Genomic DNA, 18,534 nt, shown 5'->3' with positions numbered 1-18,534 from the left:
AATGTTAGACCCAGAAAGAGGGCTAGCTAGGAGTTTGAAAGTGGTCTCCACCTGTGTTATTCATATATTTGTAAACAAGTAAAGTTTGTTTGTTTGCTTGTTTGCTTGTTTTTAAGGACCAAAGGCTCAAGTACTCTCCAAAGGAAGCCATCTGCTGGTAATCTCTACCCTGGAAGTATTATTATCAACATGATTATTATTTTACTTACTTATTTTCAATATATAACCTGGGAATTCTTACAACTCAGAGAAGTAGGGAGTGCATATTCATCCTTTCAAGACTCAGGAACTACAACCAGGTGGAGGTCTTCATATCTGAAAATCAGCAGTATTTTCAGTTATTAAAAGGTTTATTTGCATTATAGAAATGCATATCCTAATAATAAGATCAGTAAGAGTGAAACAGAGTAGAAAAGAGAGAGAGCGAGAGCGCTCCTACTACTCTAGTAATGATTTTCTGTTGTCAAATCTTACAGGCTACTGGGTTAAATGAATTTTCAGTGAGTTTTTAAAAACATACATTCTAGAATAGTCTGTTGGAAAGTATTACTACTCTCCCCTTGCCTTTGGTTGCAACAGGTTTGAAACCAAGGGCGGTGAAAAGGAATTTCTCTGTGCCTTTTGACAGAGGTGCCAGGAATATCTTTGGTTTGTACCATGACCTCAACAGCCTTCCTGGCTCTCGTGCTTGGAGTCAGTTTCTTCATCATCTACACTGTCCACATCTACAAAACTGATACCCAGGTAGAGTGTCTTACCTTATTCAATAACACAAACTAATTCATAAAGATTTTTTTTTAAATGGTGTATGTACATAAACCTGAAGGAGTGTCTCCACCCCCATTGTTCTGCCCGGATGCTGAGGTCCAGCGCCGAGGGCCTTCTGGCGGTTCCCTCACTGTGAGAAGCCAAGTTACAGGGAACCAGGCAGAGGGCCTTCTCGGTAGTGGCGCCCACCCTGTGGAACGCCCTCCCATCAGATGTCAAAGAGATAAACAACTACCTGACATTGAAAGACATCTGAAGGCAGCCCTGTTTAGGGAAGCTTTTAATGTTTGATGTTTTATTGTAATTTTAATATTCTGTTGTCAGCCACCTAGAGTGGCTGGGGAAACCCAGACAGATGGGTGGGGTATAAATAAAAAAATGTTGTTGTTGTTGTTAAGACATTTAGTTAATTAGCACCTGATGGCCCTGGAATACAACATGGATTGGACTCTGGTGACCATTTAAAAATAGAAGTAAATAGTTTGGCTCTTACGGTGTGACACTTTCGCAGAATGGAATTTTAAATGCAATATCCACCTTGAGTAAATGTTTCTCTATTTTTCAGAAAACCTTTTATTGCAGCCTTTCCCCCGTGGAAGAACATTGTTTTTTAAACCTGCGTCCACTATCAACCAACTGCAGCCAACTGGATGGTTGTGGAGGCCGCAAATGTGTGGTTGGGGGCTCCAGGCAGTTGCCCTTCCCAAATTATTTTGACCCTGGCACCTGCTATTCAGATATGCTTCCACATGGAGGTTTTACATGGGAATTGTGCCTTACTACTGCTCTGTTTATTCCTTGTGAATGCTTGTAATTCTTTCTTTCTCATTGCATGCTCCAGATTCTCATCTTCAGAGGTATCACGATGAGCCATGTATCAAATCAGATCAATCACTTTGCTGGTGACATTGGTGAGGCCTTTTTCAGTTCTCATATCTATTCCCTACCAGCTCTTTCCCTGCTCCCTCCTCCTCCCATTCCCTTTTGCCTTATGTCGCCAGAGGCTGGCCGCTGCTGGCGCTTGTCAAAGGCGAAGCTGAGCCTGGCCTTCACAGAGCTTCACAACTGTGTGGGGTGGAATGCTCTCTTCCTCCTCACATACTAGAATGAAAGTGAGGGAGAAGTGAAGGATGCGAGAGCAGCAGCATCTATACTTGAAAGAGAAGGGTGCTTCAAAAGCAAAGCATTATCTCAACCTGGAAGATGCAGGTGGAACCAGCAGGGAAATCTTCCTAGGTTATAACCCAGTACTGAGTCAGGAAGGCAAAATCCTTACAGGAACAGGTATTGGGGGAATAGTACAGGTAGATGCATAGCATAGCAGGGAAGTATACTAGGGGCCTAAGAGCTCGCCCACACTTCCGCTTGTTCGTGCCTAGAAAGCACAGGGGTCTGGACAGTTTTCCATTTGTCCCATTCTTTCCAGCTAAAATCGAGCAGTTTTGCCTTTCTTCCTGGAAAACCAGTTCTTTAGCGCTAAATCAGAACAAACAGCAATTCTCAGAAAAACTCAATTCCCAATTGTCCTGATGCAATGCTAAATCACGGGTTTTCCCGGATGAAAGTAGTGGAGGCAATGGGCTTGTGAAGCCCTGGGCTCGTTCACCCTTCTGCTTGTTCCATGCCTGGAAACAGTGGCGTAGCATGGGGAGCACAGGGGTGGTTGCCCCAGGTGCAAAATTGTTAGGGGCGCCAAATTTCAACACCTGGAGCTGCCACAATACAGCTGTGTGTGCTTCCATCACCCAGCTCCATTGAAAACATGTATGTAAACCAGGAAGTGACCTCTCCGGAGTATGAAACAACTCTTCTTTTCTTATCTCTGCGGCTGCAATCTCCTGTGTGACATGGATGATGTTAAGCCGTTGAATGTACATGTGTACTCCTTAGGTTTCTCTTGCTCCCACCCCTCCACATGGTCCTGGCAACCCACATTACACCACAGCCTAGAAAGCATGGGGCTGTTGTTTTCTGCTTGATCCTTGCTTTTTAGATATGGGTCTGAGCATTTTTCCACTTACCGCTCTCCTTCCCCAGGAAAACCTGCTATTTCATGTTCAATCGGAGCAAACACTGATCTGGAGGAAACCCAAATTGCTGTTTGATCTGATTGAGCACTAAAGAGCAGATTTCGCTTGAGGAAAGGAGCAGGATTAGAGGAAGTGTGGACAAACCTCCCAAAATATGAGCTTTTGCTATTCTGAGAGCAATTGTACATTGACAGCATGGAGGCAGAGGGGGAAGAGAATCTAGAACATGAAGGATGCTATGTGAATATTTTAAATTGATATTTGTAAGTCTTTATAGCAGCCTCTTTTTTCCCTTTTTTTATACTGAAAAGTAATGTAAAAAAATGCCAATATTAATATCCACACCAGCCATTACTTAAAGTAATTGATTAGGGAAAATTATAAAATACATTTTAAAACAAAGCATAAATAAATAAAATCTTGATTGCGGTCCAAAGACCCATCAAACAATTTCAGAACAAAATACAGTTAAGAAAGCCAACCACAAAAGAGAGAGGAACCGAGGCGGTCATTTTGTTTTGTCTCAAGCATGATGATCCTTGATTCTTTTAACTTCCGAGAGAAACTTTGCCACGGCCAGTGTAATATCATTAGCCCTGTCATCCAAAAGATATTTAATATGGGATGCTTCAGATTTTCCAGGCAGATTATCCAGTAGGGGTTTGATTAAAACAAAGCATATTATTGTTGTTGTTTTTAAAATGTGACTGATTTTCTTCCCATGCTTCCTAGACTTTTATGAACGAATCCAATATTTTCCTAGCATTCACTTTTTTGATTAATTTGAAAGTATTTTGATTCTTTAAACAAAAATTCTTCCATCAAAGACAGCAGGAACAGAATTTTGCCCATGAAAGGAGACATCCTGATGAATATGAGGATAGAGTGGGAAAAGAATGACAAAGAAGTAAAAGACATTCTGAGAAAGCTGAACCAGTTGATGCCCAGTGTCACTTTCACAGATATAATGACCACCACAAGTGCCAGGAACAGCAAAGCCACCATATTAAACCAAAAGGGTTCTTATTGCGTTGGAGACCCCTTGATGGTTTGGCTAGATTTGTACAACTACTTGGGGGAGAGAAAGAAGTACGGAGGAGACTTCTTACGAGTGAGGATCTACTCTTCAAGTCTTAGGGCTGGAGCTTCTGGGCACATCACAGACTATAAGAATGGGACATACCTGGTCAATTTCACTTTATTTTGGGAGGGCGATGTCAGAGTGTCCATCTTGCTCATCCACCCCAGTGAAGGAGTTTCTGCACTATGGGCTGCAAGGAAGAGAGGCTACGACAAAATAGATTTCATGGGCAAATTTCTGAATGGGGCCTCACACGTCTCCACTAAGTGTGGTTTTGTCAAAAGCACAACCGCGGATCTATGTGAGTATCTTGATGAACGAGACCAGGAAGCCTTCTACTGTGTGAAACCAAAGAGGGTGCCGTGTGAAGCTCTTGTGAAACTTCAGTCTGAACTAACACACAAATCCTACCTCACAGACTTGGAACGAAGACTTTTTAAGAGGTATTTCACTCTCCTGTCTCTTCTTAAGGCCAACTGTCAATACATTTCATAACTCGCAGCCGGGTATTTTAAGAATTCTGCTGTTCATTCTGTGATTGTTTCATTTTGAGACATTTGGGTCTCTGTGTTTGCTCTCTGGAGCTCTTTGGCAGTCAGAAAGCCATACAGAATCCCCAGGGTTGATGATGAATAAACGGGTGCAATGCGGTGTCTTTTAGAAGTATCTAAAAACAGGGATATGGCTTTAAAGGGGGATTTGACAAATTCATAGAGGTGAGGGCTACTGGTGGCTACTAGCCATGGTGGCAATGCTCTCCCTTCACAGCTAGAGTCAGCAATGCTGAATATCTGTTGCTGGAAACCACAGGAGAAGAGGGACCTCTTATGCTCATGCTCTGCTTGCAGGTTTTTGGTCAGATGCTGGGCCAGATGGGCCATTGGCCTGATCCAGCCAGTGTGGTGTAGTGGTTAAGAGCGATAGACTCGTAATCTGGGGAACCGGGTTCGCGTCTCCGCTCCTCCACATGCAGCTGCTGGGTGACCTTGGACTAGTCACACTTCTTTGAAGTCTCTCAGCCCCACTCACCTCACAGAGTGTTTGTTGTGAGGGAGGAAGGGAAAGGAGATTGTTAGCCATTTTGAGACTCCTTCGGGTAGTGATAAAGCAGGATATCAAATCCAAACTCCTCCTCCTCCTCTTCTTCTTCTTCTTTTGTTCCCATGTGTGTGTACGTGCCCCTTCTGGGGTTGTGCAGGCTGAAATGATTACAAATGGGTAAGCAGTTCCTCTCCCAAGATAGATACTCTTCCCGGCTTGGTTGCTCAATACAATGATGAGGCAAGTTTCTCAAGATTATTGGAATCTGTTTGCAGTATTGAGGAGGAAGATGGGACGAAGGTTTCATCTGTTGAATCCAAGGCTTCAGCATGCATCACAAAGGCAGTTTGTTACATCACCAGTTAAATACACATTTGTGTTGCAAAATATTGGCTTTCAACAGTTATGTGGGGCAAACAATTGCTTAATTTCCAGCTGAAGATTGGACAAGTTCTGCAATAGAAGTGAACGGTGGTTGGAGTCGTGTTGGTTGTGTGGGCACATCTTTACCCTGTGTTCTCTGTTAACTTGTATCCTCAGAGCACCAATATCGGGCTTATCCACACTCACCTTTCTTCCTACACTTCCTAGGCACAGATCTGTGCTTTATAGCTCCATGTCTGAGTGCTCTTCTCTTTGTCCCAGAGTTTCACCCACAAAACTCGCTCCTTAAAGCTGAAGCACAAAAAACCAGCAATTTTGTTATGTTTCTAACTCATATTTGTTAATACACTAAAGCACAGCTAGTGTGCAAACTTTAATTAAACAGAGCAGCATATTTTGGATCAGCAAGTATGTTTGTTTAATGCACGAGACCCTTTGTCAAATGTTGCATGTGCGTGATTTTGTCCCATTGGGTTTCCATAAGAATCCCAGAAGAGCCTTGCTGAGGGTCAATCTAGTATCACCTAAACTTGCTCGTAAACTTCATCCAAGCCTCATGAAAAATTCCAGCCCCACCCCGGCAACGACAACAACAAAAAGAAATTCAAAAAAGAGAAAAACTCTGTTCCCCTGAGTTCCTACTCAAAAACAAACAAACAAAACAACCCCTGATGTAATATGATCACAACATGCTGTAGCACTTAGTAAACTGGTCATTGCATTCTGTACCAAGGGGAGCACCAGAGAATGAACTGCTTTTGCTATGCTATCATGATACAGCAACAATTTGTGTGTGAAAGTTTCTTGCAATGTAAGGGGTTTTACTAGATGACCCTCATGGTCCTTTCCAACTCCACAGTCCTAGGATTCTGTGAATACATCATCACCTCCTAAGCTCCAAAAATTATTTTGGTGTCCTACTTCATCCAGATGACACACCAAAGGACAGGAAAAGAAAACAGTAGCGCTGCAATATTTTGTCTAGGAGCAGCTAACCTGTGGCTTTCCAGATGTCCTTAGTTTCTCCCATAAGCCCGTGCCAGCGCAGCCAAGCACCAGGAGGTAATGGGAACTGTAGTCTAACATTACGTGGAATTACCTGGGGTTTAATAGCCCATCTTAAGGTCAAAGAATGCAAATCTCATTTACTTATTTCATGAAATTTTGCAAATCTTATTTACTTATTTCATAAAATTTCTACACCACTTGATTTTTTTAAAAAAAAAACCCAGAACTCAAAGCAGTTTACAAGAAAATAAAGAAAAGGTTCCAACAGTACAGTATTTTAAAATATACAAAGATTGTGATCTGCCCTTATGCCAGTGATAGCAGAAATGTCACCCACATGATGCCCCTTACCCCGTTTGCAAAGGGGATACGTTTTATATCCATATACAATGGACTAACCACATATACATGATTCCCTACTCCCCCTTTTTCTGAAATGTGTTTAACAGCTGACCCCGTTTCTTAAATCTAGCAGCACCCATGTAGAGCCAGAACTAATGGTCAACATTCCATAGACAACACACTGAAACTGTCTCCTTGCCCAATGGTACAGACAACTCACTGTGATCTCTGGGTCCAGGTTTTGAATGAAAAGTCCATCAATCCACCTTTCATGTGGTAAAACCAAAGTCACTGGGAATTGAGAGGAAAGCTCTGGTGGATGTCCTAAAATAATTATTTAATTCCTATGTTTGTTTAATTTGTATCCTGCCTTTGCTCCCAAAGGAGCAAGCCATTAGAGTTCAAGCTGGTGTATTGCCCTAGCAAAATATATATATATATATATATATAAAAAATCAACAGATAATTCTGCAGCATCTTGAAGGTGAGCCAAATGACATCTTTTTGTGGTACCGATGCTATCTGATTAAGAAACGAAACGAGTATTTTTCCCTACAGACCGAGGCCAAATGGGGGAGCCAATGTAGAGATAACAATGAGTGTGTTGGGTGATGAGCAGAGTGCAGATCCATACAGAATCAAATGAAAAGAAACGCAAGTCCAAAGTCCTCATGAGGACCCACTGATGCTTAAGAGACATTACACAGTGGAGAATGTAAATCAAATCTTAGAGTGGGGCAATTTGCTTTCTGCACTGAGTTAGCCAATCTCAGGATAGATTGAAGCCAAATCCTTTATTTGTTCCATTATCACAAACCAAGGAGAACAGAGATTTTAGGGCCTAGGGTCATCATTGCAACATTCTCTTACTGGTTAGTGATTTATTGCTTATTCCCAATGTTGAATGCAATGTCTTCTATTGGGCTCACTGAATTTTATTCTTTGGTAGATTTAGAAAAAAAGAAAGACACATTTTAGAAAGGGGCAAGATTAGATGCAGATGCACAATGCATTAAAAAAAACCAACAAGGCTCCATGTGCTCCGCTTCCCCTTTCTTTCTGCTCAGGGTGGTCCTGCCCTCTGCCTGCTGCTTCACAGCAGCCACCAACCCCATTGTCATCGCTTGGGACAAGGGCTGGCTTCTCCTCTTCTCTGAGCTCAGTGGTGGCAGCGCTGGTAGAAGAAATGGGGACATTCCAGAATCAAATCAGAAACTGGGATGGCTTTCATAATTCTGGGACTGTCCCTGGAAAATCGGGACACTTGGAGGGTATGCAGTTGCCCCAGGCTTCGGAGGGCTCAGCTGGCCAGCGGGTCCCACTAGGGGCCTGCCAGACTTCGGCTGTCGTGCCAAAAACAGGACTCCCACCTGGGCCTCAGACAAGCTCTTCATGGACCTGGCTCATAGTAACAAGAGACCAAGTCCAATCGCATTTGAATCCACTGCTTCTTCTTCCCGATTCCAAGCTTTTCAGGCTAGGTTATAACTCTAAATCCATGCATCGGATGTGGCTTGAAAGTACAGTCATCCTTCCATAAATCCTTAATGACACTCCTTAAAAGAGTGGCAAATTAAATACACAAATCATTGCTCCAGCAACGGTGTGGAGCCAACAGAAAGCCTGCATAGTCCGCTGGTCCTAAAGGTCTGTAGGCACTGGCTCTGTCACAGTTTTTTGTTTCCCCTGCCCGCTGTCCCTGGAGGTGGGGCAGGAGGTGGTAAGAAGATGCACTTCTGCTGGAGTGGTCATGTACCCTCCTTTGAAGTGGGAATTGTCCTCTATTTTAGGGTCGCCATACATACAGAATTTCCCGGACCTGGCAGAATACGGCAGTCGGAAACAGCGTACGGGCAGAAATCGCAGAAATGTCCAGGAAAATCTGGACGTATGGCAACCCATGTCGGAAGTGTAGTTTTTGGCAAATTTTATTAAAAATAGCTCAAAAACTTTTTTTTAGAAATCTCAACTAAAAAGCAAAAAAAGAGAGCTCAACAACAACTTTGCCCCACCCCCCAAAAGCCCAACAACTCTCATGTTTGGATTCTCACTTTTTGAAATAACAAAGTAATTCTAAATAGGAAACATCACCAATTCGGTGGTTTATACATTGGGTAAGCCTTAGTCTTGGTTGGGGAGTGAGAAGATTGTAATCTCTGCCTGCACCTCCCAAAATCTAGGGTATCTTGTTAAAGGGGTCCAGGAGGAGTTGCTTCTGTGTCTGTACGCCCAGGCAGGAGCTTGGACCTCAGCACTCCTTCAAGCAGTGTCCAGGGCTGGATTTAGATTTGATGAGGCCCTAAACTGCTGGACATGGGTGGCGCTGTGGGTTAAACCACAGAGCCTAGGACATGCCGATCAGAAGGTTGGCGGTTCGAATCCCCGCGACGGGGTGAGCTCCCATTGCTCGGTCCCTGCTCATGCCAACCTAGCAGTTCGAAAGCACGTCAAAGTGCAAGCAGATAAATAAGTGGGAAGGCAAACGGCGTTTCCGTGCACTGCTCTGGTTCGCCAGAAGTGGCTTAGTCATGCTGGCCACATGACCCGGAAGCTGTACGCCGGCTCCCTCGGCCAATAAAGCTAGATGGGCGGCGCAACCCCAGAGTCGGTCACGACTGGACCTAATGGTCAGGGGTCCCTTTACCTTTTTAAGCTACTGAAGGTAATGTGGCCCTTTCTATGTCCAACTGTCCTTTGTCAACAAATATGCTATAAATATGGCAATTTATGGACCTAATAGGAGCCTACACAACACACAACACTGTTGCTGTATGTAGGTTTTATTTTATTTGTTTTTTATCTTGTATTTTGGAAATGTACATCCAGTTTCTTTTCCTTTAAATTTTTTTGGGGCCCCCAAGAGAGTGGGGCCCTAAGCTATTGATTGTTTAGCTTATATGTAAATCCAACACTGGCAGTGATGCCTGCAGGGGTTCCCCTTATTTGTTGTAAGTCATAGGAACCCCCGCTGCTGGGTTGAACCTTGGTGTCACCTCCAGCAGGCGGGCCAGAAGTAAATGGTTGCCCAATTGCCTGTGCCAAACCTCTTACATTTGTTGTCAGTAAACTTGACCCCACTCAAGCTGTGCTGTGTCCTTTATTTACCTTTCCATCAAAGAGGTGGGGGGCAGAGAGAGTGCAGAGCCTGAGCATGCAACAGAATATTGTTGCAGAAGAGAATGCAAAAAAAAAAGCAGGTTGCTGGTAACTTCATTACAGAATAAATGTGCAATCTCTTTCGCAACAAATTCCTATAAGCACAGCTATTGCACTGAATTCCTCTATTGCCACAGTGTTTGTGCAACATTACAGGCTCAGCCACACTTCTGCTTGTCTCATGCCAGAAAGCTCAGGTCCAAGAGGCTTGCCACTTGCCCTGTGCTTTCCTGCTTTTTCATTTGCCCCGCTGCTTTCCCCGGGGAAACCCGCTGTTTACCGCTGAATGGGAACAAACATCAATCTGCAGAAAAAACCAACTGAGAGGTAAACAGTGAGTTTTCCCAGGAGGGAGCAGTGAGACAAGTGAAGGAGTCCTGAAATTCACCTCTGTGCTTGTGAATGGGAGAGACAGCCTACTAATAATAATGATGATGAATAAATAATAATGATTAGTTGTCCTGCCTATCCTTCACCACAAAGTCCCAATGCAAGTTACAACAGTGTAAAAACTTAGTATTAAAATCAGATACTCCTTGTTTGAAGCGAATAGGAAATTCTCCAAAGCAACCATATTCATGATTGGCTATGTGGTCAGTCAACCTTTCTACAATTTAGATGAGAACTTGCTAGACAATTTCTCCCCCTCTAAATGTGCATTGGAGAATTTTTCTTCTTCTTCTTGCAGAAACCACTGGAATAAATGAGGTGTTAATTGATATTGAATGGAAGGCAGTTTTATATTGTCCCAGATTGAACTCTTAGCTCGCTCTCTCTCTCTCTCGCTCTCTCTCTCTCTCTCTCTCTCTCTCTCTCTCTCTCTCTCTCTGTGTGTGTGTGTGTGTGTGTGTGTGTCTGTTTGGGTCAAATAAGGTGATGTCAGGAGTGGCCTGGAAATAATATTTCTAGCAATGTCAAAATAAGGCAAAGCTTCTCTGCAATGGCAGAAGCTGTCATAAACTAGACCTGGTGGTTTTTATACACATCAGCAGTGACTCCCTGCAAAGGTTCTGTTGCAGTTTACTCAACAGGCAATTTTCAGCTGTTGCCTTTTGCTTGTTGCATGTAACACAAATAGAATAGACGAGGTTTAAGCAGAATCCTTTCATCTGGCATTATTCTCATTCACCTCTATTGATTTCAGGGATGGTGTTCTAATATGCCAATGGTGTGAAAAGCAGATTTGAGCAGTTTTGGTCATATTTCCCTCCTAGAGTACTAGGAACATAGTGGTTTTGTGGCTTATGCCTCTCTATTTTCCCTAAAAACTCTGTCTTCTAACACCTGAGATATTTTTTATGACCCACCTCATTTCTGTAAGTTGTTTTTAATATTGTGTTTTAATTGTTGTAACTGCCCTGGGAGCTGAGGGGAAAAGGTGGGTTCATCCTTACCCTCATCATCTGGCTAATCATGTCCCTGTTATCAGCAATGCTTGACAACTGAATTCCCATGGTCTCAAAATTATTTTTTGTTTTAAAAAATACAGCTTGTCGGGGGGCCACTAGGAGGTGCATTGGAAGATGGCCGACAATACCATCTCTCTGACCCACACGGGGTAATTAAGAGGCTGTTATGGGAGTAGGCAGCCTCCCTTGTTGCCCCAAGGAAATGGGGAACACTGCTCTTGCCTGCTGTGCCCATAAATCACCCCCTAATTCGAAAGAAGGGGGTGAGGGCCCTAGGCAGAATGCCCCCGTGTGGACCTCGGCTCTCCTGGACGCTGTCTCTGATCGCGCACTAGTTGCAGTAATTTGGAATAATTAATTACAAAAGAAGCAAATGCACATATTTCAAGTGAAGAAGGGGAGTGAAGTCTGCTAATTTAAGTGACCTCTGCGAAAGAAGATGACGGGCTGGAGAAACAGGAATATTTTACGATGAATATACACCAAAGGCTGGGTATGTTGACAACGGGACTGAATGGGGGGGGGGACCTTTTTTACTTTCCTTCTATGTGATTTACAAGAACCCCTCCTCATTAGAACCGTCGGTTGAACTGACCCAAGCAGGATGATTAAGGTCTGTGTGGAGATAAACTTTAACCAAAAGTATGCTTTATGGAGACCGAGAAGCAATAAGAGCTTTTGGGAATGGCGCAGCAATTAATTCAGAGTCGCCATCTTGCCAAAGGATTTATAGCCGGGAGGAAGAACGGACTTGTTTTCAGACTGCATTCCTAGTGAATCTCCTCAGAGGTTTTGAGAAAGGAGGCAGATTGGTGAAGATTAATGATGCTAAGACTGTTTTGATGTATGGAAAACGTCTGGATATGGCTACTGGATAAAAAAAATAATATCCACACAGGATTACAAATTGTGCTAACCAGCTTGCGGAGACTATCAGAGGTCACAAAGAGAAAGGAAAAATATATGAAAATAACAACAAGAGATGTGGAAAAATAATAAGAAAGGACTGGATAGTACTGTGAACATCATAAGGTTAGATTTGTGGACATTAAAACAGCAGTAAGAAGCAAGAAGTGGATTGGATCCCTTCGGAACTTGAAATATGGGTACCCTCAACAAAAATTTAAAATTCGGCTGTGTAATTTGGAATTTATGTAATTTGGTTTGATTTGATGTGATTGGTCGGTTAATAAAAAATTATTCTTAAAAAAAAAGAAAATGCTCTCTTGTCTGGTTTCAGATTTTTTATTCATATATTTGGTCACATTGCATATGATTGACAATGTTCAGAATTACATAAAATGTACTGTGTACATTAGCCAAAAGGAAAGAAGTGATTATCGCGTTACATGCCGGAATGAACCAATGCCATGTATATTCCAGATTATAATTCTGCAAGTACTGCAGTAGCTCATTATTATGCATATTGCTGCAGGATATCAAACTTATGCCTACTACCAAGAATTTCACATTAGAATTTGCAAAGCTGTGAACATAATGAAGAAGATCCACTCCCAACCAGTGTGGGATACTCAGCTGCTGCTTGAGGGTTTCCCCCAGGGATCAGGGGGGCCACAGTGAGAACAGGAAGCTGGACTAGATGGGCCATGGGCCTGATCCTGCAGGGCTCTTCTTAAGTTCTTAAACTGTAGTTTGGATGACTGTGTCATGAGAGGCAGGCCTATGTGGTGATCAGGTAGCAGAATTCCCAAGGTTATTTGTGTGTGTGTGTGTGTGTGTGTGTGTGTGTGTGTGTGTGAGAGAGAGAGAGAGAGAGAGAGAGAGAGACTCCATATCCCTATTTTCCAGGGACAGTCCTGGATTTACAGAAGCCCCCCTGGTTTCTGATTTGATCTTCGAAAATACAGCGGTACCTTGGTTTTCGAACGTAATCCATTCCGGAAGACCATTTGACTTCTGAACATTTGAAAACCGAGGTGCAAAGGGAGGTCTGCAAATTCAATAGAGAAAAGTGAAGAAGAAAAAACTCAATGGAAGCCGTTTGACTTCTGAGGTGCATTCAAAAATGGAAGCATTTACTTCCAGATTTTTGACATTCAAAAACCAAAACATTTGGCTTCCAAGATGTTCGAAAACCAAGGTACCACTGTACCACTTTTCCTTAGAACATCCTTATTTTCACTAGGAAAATATTGGAGGGTTTGACACGTGTGTGTATAGATATAGATGATATAGATTAGATATATAGATATAGATATAGATATAGAGCTGCAATCACACTGATCTGCATGTGTGGCTATGTCTGGACATTGTAAGATTATTGCTTTCCTTTGACCTCCTGTCATTTCCCCACAAGCACCTACACCTTGATACGTTTCTGGGCAACTAGGAAATAGACATTCTTACAATCACTATATGTTGGTGAATAGCTATTTTTGGTCTCTTCAGACCATAAGATATCAAAGCCTGCCTCTGTCACTGCACTGTCTACAGTTTCCTTCTCAAGGTAAAGGCAGAAGAACATTTGCTCGCCAGCCATGTAGAAGTTTCCTCCGAGAGCTACCAGGAGCACAAGGTGCCCCCCGGGCTTTACAAGGGAGCCAATGTTCCTCAAGGCGGCACGGTAGGCAGTCATGTCTTTGCAGGCACAATCCAGGCAAAATGCAGAAGTCACACAGCTAGCTTGGGCCACCACCAGCGGAGCCAAAGGGTTGACTTGGGTCACGTCACATTTCAGCACTCGCCGGATGGTGCTTCGTACCTTCTCTCCCTTTTCTACCCATTTCTCCCTGGGGAAGAGCAAAGGTGGGAAAGAGCAGGAAACAGTGAGCATGCAAACCTCCTTTTCTGGCAAGCCAGCAACCTCGTCCCCCTGCAGAAGCATGTGAAATAAAGCAACTTCTTTATTAAAATATTCAGCTACCGCTTCCTCAGTTGCTGAAAGTGGATTACGAAACTAGAAGGGGTGTGAAAAGTGGACGGCACGTGCCTTAATTTTTTTGCACTGGTCAAATTGGCTTGGCAGGCTTTTGCAGCAGTATGAAACCTGCCAGCCTTGTTTAGAGGTGAAATGAGGATGAGTGTGTACAGGCCAGCTGCCCCATTCTGGTCCCATCCTAGGTCATGGCCATATTTCTGTTATAAGGAATATGCGTTCGAAAAACAGTGGCAGAAGATTCTTGCAGCACCTTTAACACAATCCTAATCAGGCCTACTCTGAAATAAATCCTATTGAATTTAGTAGCGCTTAAAGGTAAAGGTAAAGGTACCCCTGCCCGTACGGGCCAGTCTTGCCAGACTCTGGGGTTGTGAGCCCATCTCACTCAAGAGGCCAGGGGCCAGCGCTGTCCGGAGACACTTCCGGGTCACGTGGCCAGCGTGACGAAGCTGCTCTGGCAAGCCAGAGCTGCACACGGAAACGCCGTTTACCTTCCCGCTAGAAAGCGGTCCCTATTTATCTACTTGCACCCGAGGGTGCTTTCGAACTGCTAGGTTGGCAGGCGCTGGGACCGAACAACGGGAGCGCACCCCGCCGCGGGGATTCGAACCGCCGACCTTTCGATCGGCAAGCCCTAGGCGCTGAGGCTTTAACCCACAGCGCCACCCACGTCCCTTTAGTAGCGCTTACTGCTAGGTTATTGTTGCAGCCTAAGAGATTTAAGAAAGTAAGTCCAGTTCATCAGATGCATGGAGATTATGTGTTTGTTAGGACAAGCTATTTAAAGCAATACGCAAATACCTCCCTTTCTGTAGTATTCCCAAGTGTAGGTCCCTGAATGGTCACTCTGATCAGAAACCGGAATGTTGAGCTGTGCCCCTCTATAAATGTCGTTACATAGTATAAACTTGTGGAGAAACTATAGCTGAAATGTCCAAATCTATCAAGGATGCTGCAAAAGAGAGTTCCCAGCATTGGCAAGAGGTTGCACTAGATTGAAGTACTTTCAAACTGTAGGGTTCCATGAGTTTATTAATGAATGGAAGGTAAAAGCCCAGTACCTGTCTCCCTCCAGCTCACACACATATTTCAGAGCCTGGCTCCAATCAAAAGCATCTGGGTCCTTCTTCAACCACCTCTTAATCTCCTCCCTGTTCTGGTCAGTGTAATCTGTGGCAATGATCTCTCGGAAGGACCCGCAGGAAGAGAGAAATTGGTAGATAGTGGGTCCGCTTCCAATATCAATCAGAGTGTCTCCTTTAACGCCATCTGCATTTGAAAACGATAATGAGGTTACTGTTACACCCACACCCACACACCCGCACGATTCCTCATCTTGGCCACATTTTGTCCGCCCTCACTGGGATGATGATGGCATCTTTTGCACAGGGTGACAAATTGAAGTGTCAGGAGACTTATTTGCTCATGGGGTCTGAATCATAAGATGCATGCTCTTCTATGATGCAAAGTTCCTAGATAATAACACAAGCTTGGTATGCCTATATGTCCAACTGTATGCACTAAAATATCCTCTTCCTCCTCATTAACAATATTAATTAATATATTTAACCACCACTGTGCATGGGGCATTATAGAATGCAATAGGGAGCTTACAGGCTCAAAGGAGACAATGTATACTCCAAAAGGGTACTCCTCCAACCCAACAGTTATGCTGTGGGCAGGAAGACAATTGTAGTTTTTCTGGTGCTGTGGAATATCCTACTGCAAGCTGGAATGACTGCTCTGATATGAACTTGCTTGCCATACACATATTCATGCAAAACATCTAATGTCACACCTTTTAGGTTCAGTGGCCAATACAGTTTTCCCTGGAAGGAGAAACCTTTGCCTTCCAGATGTTACTGGCTGGCAATTTCCATCGCCCCTGCCTATTGGCCATGCTGGCTGAGAGGAGTGCACAACCATGGAGGTTACAGGTTGCCCAGCAATGGCCAACAGTGGTCAGACGCAAAAGAACAAATGGGATTTGTTAGGGCAGCTTCTCATGCAGAAGGTTGAGCAAGGTGCATCCATTTCATGCATATTTTCCAAGCAATTTCCCCAAATAGAATGCATCTTTACCAACACATGGATTTTTATGCATGCTTAGATTACCGTAAGCTGGTTTGTTTTTTAAAAATGCTACATGCTTTTCTTCCTCATCCCTTCTTTTTTGAAATCATTGTACTATTATTTGAACAGAATCGCAGTCCATTTCCCTGCAGTGGGACTGCTGTGGCCGGATGACTAGCTCAGTCTGCTGTCTAGAAGCTCAGCACTGGAGGGCAATTTCAAGGCAATCCTCTGCATCTTTAAGGAAAAACTGAACGGGACAGAGGATGTCCAGAGAGAGGATCATTCCTCTGGCACTCCTTCATGTGAGGGCTGTCCTTTGCAAAGCTGGACATGCAGCCATTCTACAAACTGAACTATTCTAGCTGGCTGTGGAAAATGTGATCAAGGAAGTGATTGTTTGGATCAAAACAAAATTCTTGACCCGGCTGAATAGCGGCTTGGGGACCTAGCAAAGGGGCAGTGAGCCCTCTTGGCCACTTGCCCAGTGAAATAACTAATTGGTCTGAGAAGTGACCCACTGGCTCACTGTCCTTGGCCCCAACAACAAATGCTCCAGGGATAAATGGTGGTTGATCCCACTTCTGCCTCCCACCATGATTCTTGTGGGAAAGGGATGGCCTCTGCAAATTTTGCAAAAGGTGGACACGCTTGTAAAACAAAGAATATTAATTTGGAAGCATTCTCTCCATCATGAATGACAAATTGACAAAGCTCAGCCAGCCCACCATTGCCAGAAAGCAGTCTATGGGGTACTCACCCACGGTGAAAGTTTTGTGGAATTTTTGCAGATAAAAATTTAGGAGAAAATCTTCTTGAGAGCCGTCTTCCTTGCTGAAGGAATAGTACATTTTTAAATAATCTTTTGGAGCAAAATGCTTCCCGTAAACATCTTTCCCAGTGAAGTCCCCCTCCATCCTTCCTCCAAGTCTGCAATACACACAAATGACATTTGTTCCTTTCCATTCTCATTGATCCAACCTCCCACCCCACCCCAAAACATATCCCTGCCTATTCCTGGAATGAAATCTCTGTCCAGTTGTGGACGTCATCTGGGGAACATTTGGAATTATTAACAAGATAACTCCTGCAAGGGCCAAATTAAATGTGGTGTTGAAACAGCAGACTTCTGTGCGTGCAGAAGACCGTGGGTTTGATCCCCAATGGCAACTGCAGGTAGGACTGGAAACTCCCTGAATCCCAGGGGGAGCAGCTGCCAGTCAGTCAGCAGAGACAACACCAAGCCATTTGCCTTGGCAACCTTCCCTGGGGCTCCATGCTGATGAGAGTGAGCCCATGGAGGGGACTGTGGAAGAGGAAGAGCAGCAGCTTTCCTGTGGAGGTCAGCCAGTGTCCTGCCCACCTGGAATTGAGCCAAGACTCCTGTTGAGGTTCTCCTGCTGACTTTTACTGAGAGAATGCTTTGGTACATTAGCCCAAGGCATTCTGGCAACACCCTATTCTTTGCTTTGAAATTCACAGCATCATAGGTTTTTTTTCAAGTTTTATTGTTTGGAATATTTTTAAAATGTTATATTTTTGTAAACCATGTGGAGATTTCTCTGGCATTAAAATACAGGAAATAAAAAAATACTAACCCTAGAGATACGTGACACCACCTAGAAGCCTCTTCATATGTAGCTGTTGTTGGGAAGGGTGCATCTCCAGTCTCCACTTAGAGATCTGGGAACCCTAAACATGTATCTATGCCCTTTTGACATCTTCGTTTCCCACTCTAGTTTCCAAGAGCTTTGGTGTGCTTTTGAATGCCAGCTTTGTTCAATTTCAAATTGTCTGGCACATCAGCATGCCTGAATCCACAGTTCAAATCACACAGGAATTTCGGAACAGAAGTTCAAGACCCAGTCCAAAGGCTAAAGTTAAATGTTCGATTGTGCAAGAGCTTCCCTTCATTTTTTGGCTATGAGCCCTTATGAGAGGCTCCTTCTGGGCAGAGATTTTGCAAAGCTTCCATGAACCATGCCAGGACTTTTAAAGGGGAAAACACAGAACTGCCCAGTGGTATGTGATTATAATTTGTGCACAAAGCACTCCGGCACACCCGTGCATTTTCCTTGCGTGTGCATACATGCTTAGAGGAGTCACATTGCGTGGCACTGTGGGTTAAACCACAGAGCCTAGGACTTGCCAATCAGAAGGTCGGTGGTTCGAATCCCCGCAACCGGGTGAGCTCCTGTTGCTTGGTCCCTGCTCCTGCCAACCTAGCAGTTTGAAAGCACGTCAAAGTGCAAGTAAATAAATAGGTACCACTCCGGCGGGAAGGTAAACGGCGTTTCCGTGCACTGCTCTGGTTCGCCAGAAGAGACTTAGTCATGCTGGCCA

General features: G+C 43.9%; 2 protein-coding genes and 1 long non-coding RNA gene across 3 annotated transcripts in view; 1 reads left to right on the top strand and 2 right to left on the bottom strand.

The window, feature by feature from the left end:
* The window catches only part of LOC309357748, a 241,424-nt gene that overhangs the window by 82,144 nt on the left and 140,746 nt on the right, over positions 1-18,534 (bottom strand). Inside the window, exon 2 of the long non-coding RNA XR_014163225.1 lies at positions 9,388-9,454. This is a non-coding gene — a long non-coding RNA (uncharacterized lncRNA). The remainder of the gene's footprint in view (positions 1-9,387; positions 9,455-18,534) is intronic.
* Positions 580-4,572, top strand: LOC309357647 (NXPE family member 1-like). Its single transcript, XM_081890010.1, has 3 exons — positions 580-744; positions 1,610-1,679; positions 3,626-4,572. The coding sequence occupies exons 1-3, from the start codon at positions 658-660 to the stop codon at positions 4,372-4,374; spliced, it is 906 nt and encodes a 301-aa protein (XP_081746136.1). The 5' UTR covers positions 580-657; the 3' UTR covers positions 4,375-4,572.
* Positions 12,934-17,154, bottom strand: LOC309357657 (indolethylamine N-methyltransferase-like). The gene is made up of 3 exons (XM_081890023.1): positions 16,952-17,154; positions 15,180-15,387; positions 12,934-13,969 (listed from the first exon to the last, which is right to left on the bottom strand). The coding sequence occupies exons 1-3, from the start codon at positions 17,106-17,108 to the stop codon at positions 13,540-13,542; spliced, it is 795 nt and encodes a 264-aa protein (XP_081746149.1). The 5' UTR covers positions 17,109-17,154; the 3' UTR covers positions 12,934-13,539.

Source organism: Podarcis melisellensis (assembly GCF_964234715.1).
Source record: "Podarcis melisellensis genome assembly, chromosome: 15".
NCBI lineage: Eukaryota > Metazoa > Chordata > Lepidosauria > Squamata > Lacertidae > Podarcis > Podarcis melisellensis.
Note: the sequence above shows the minus strand (reverse complement) of the source record. Positions and strands in the feature narration are given on the sequence as shown.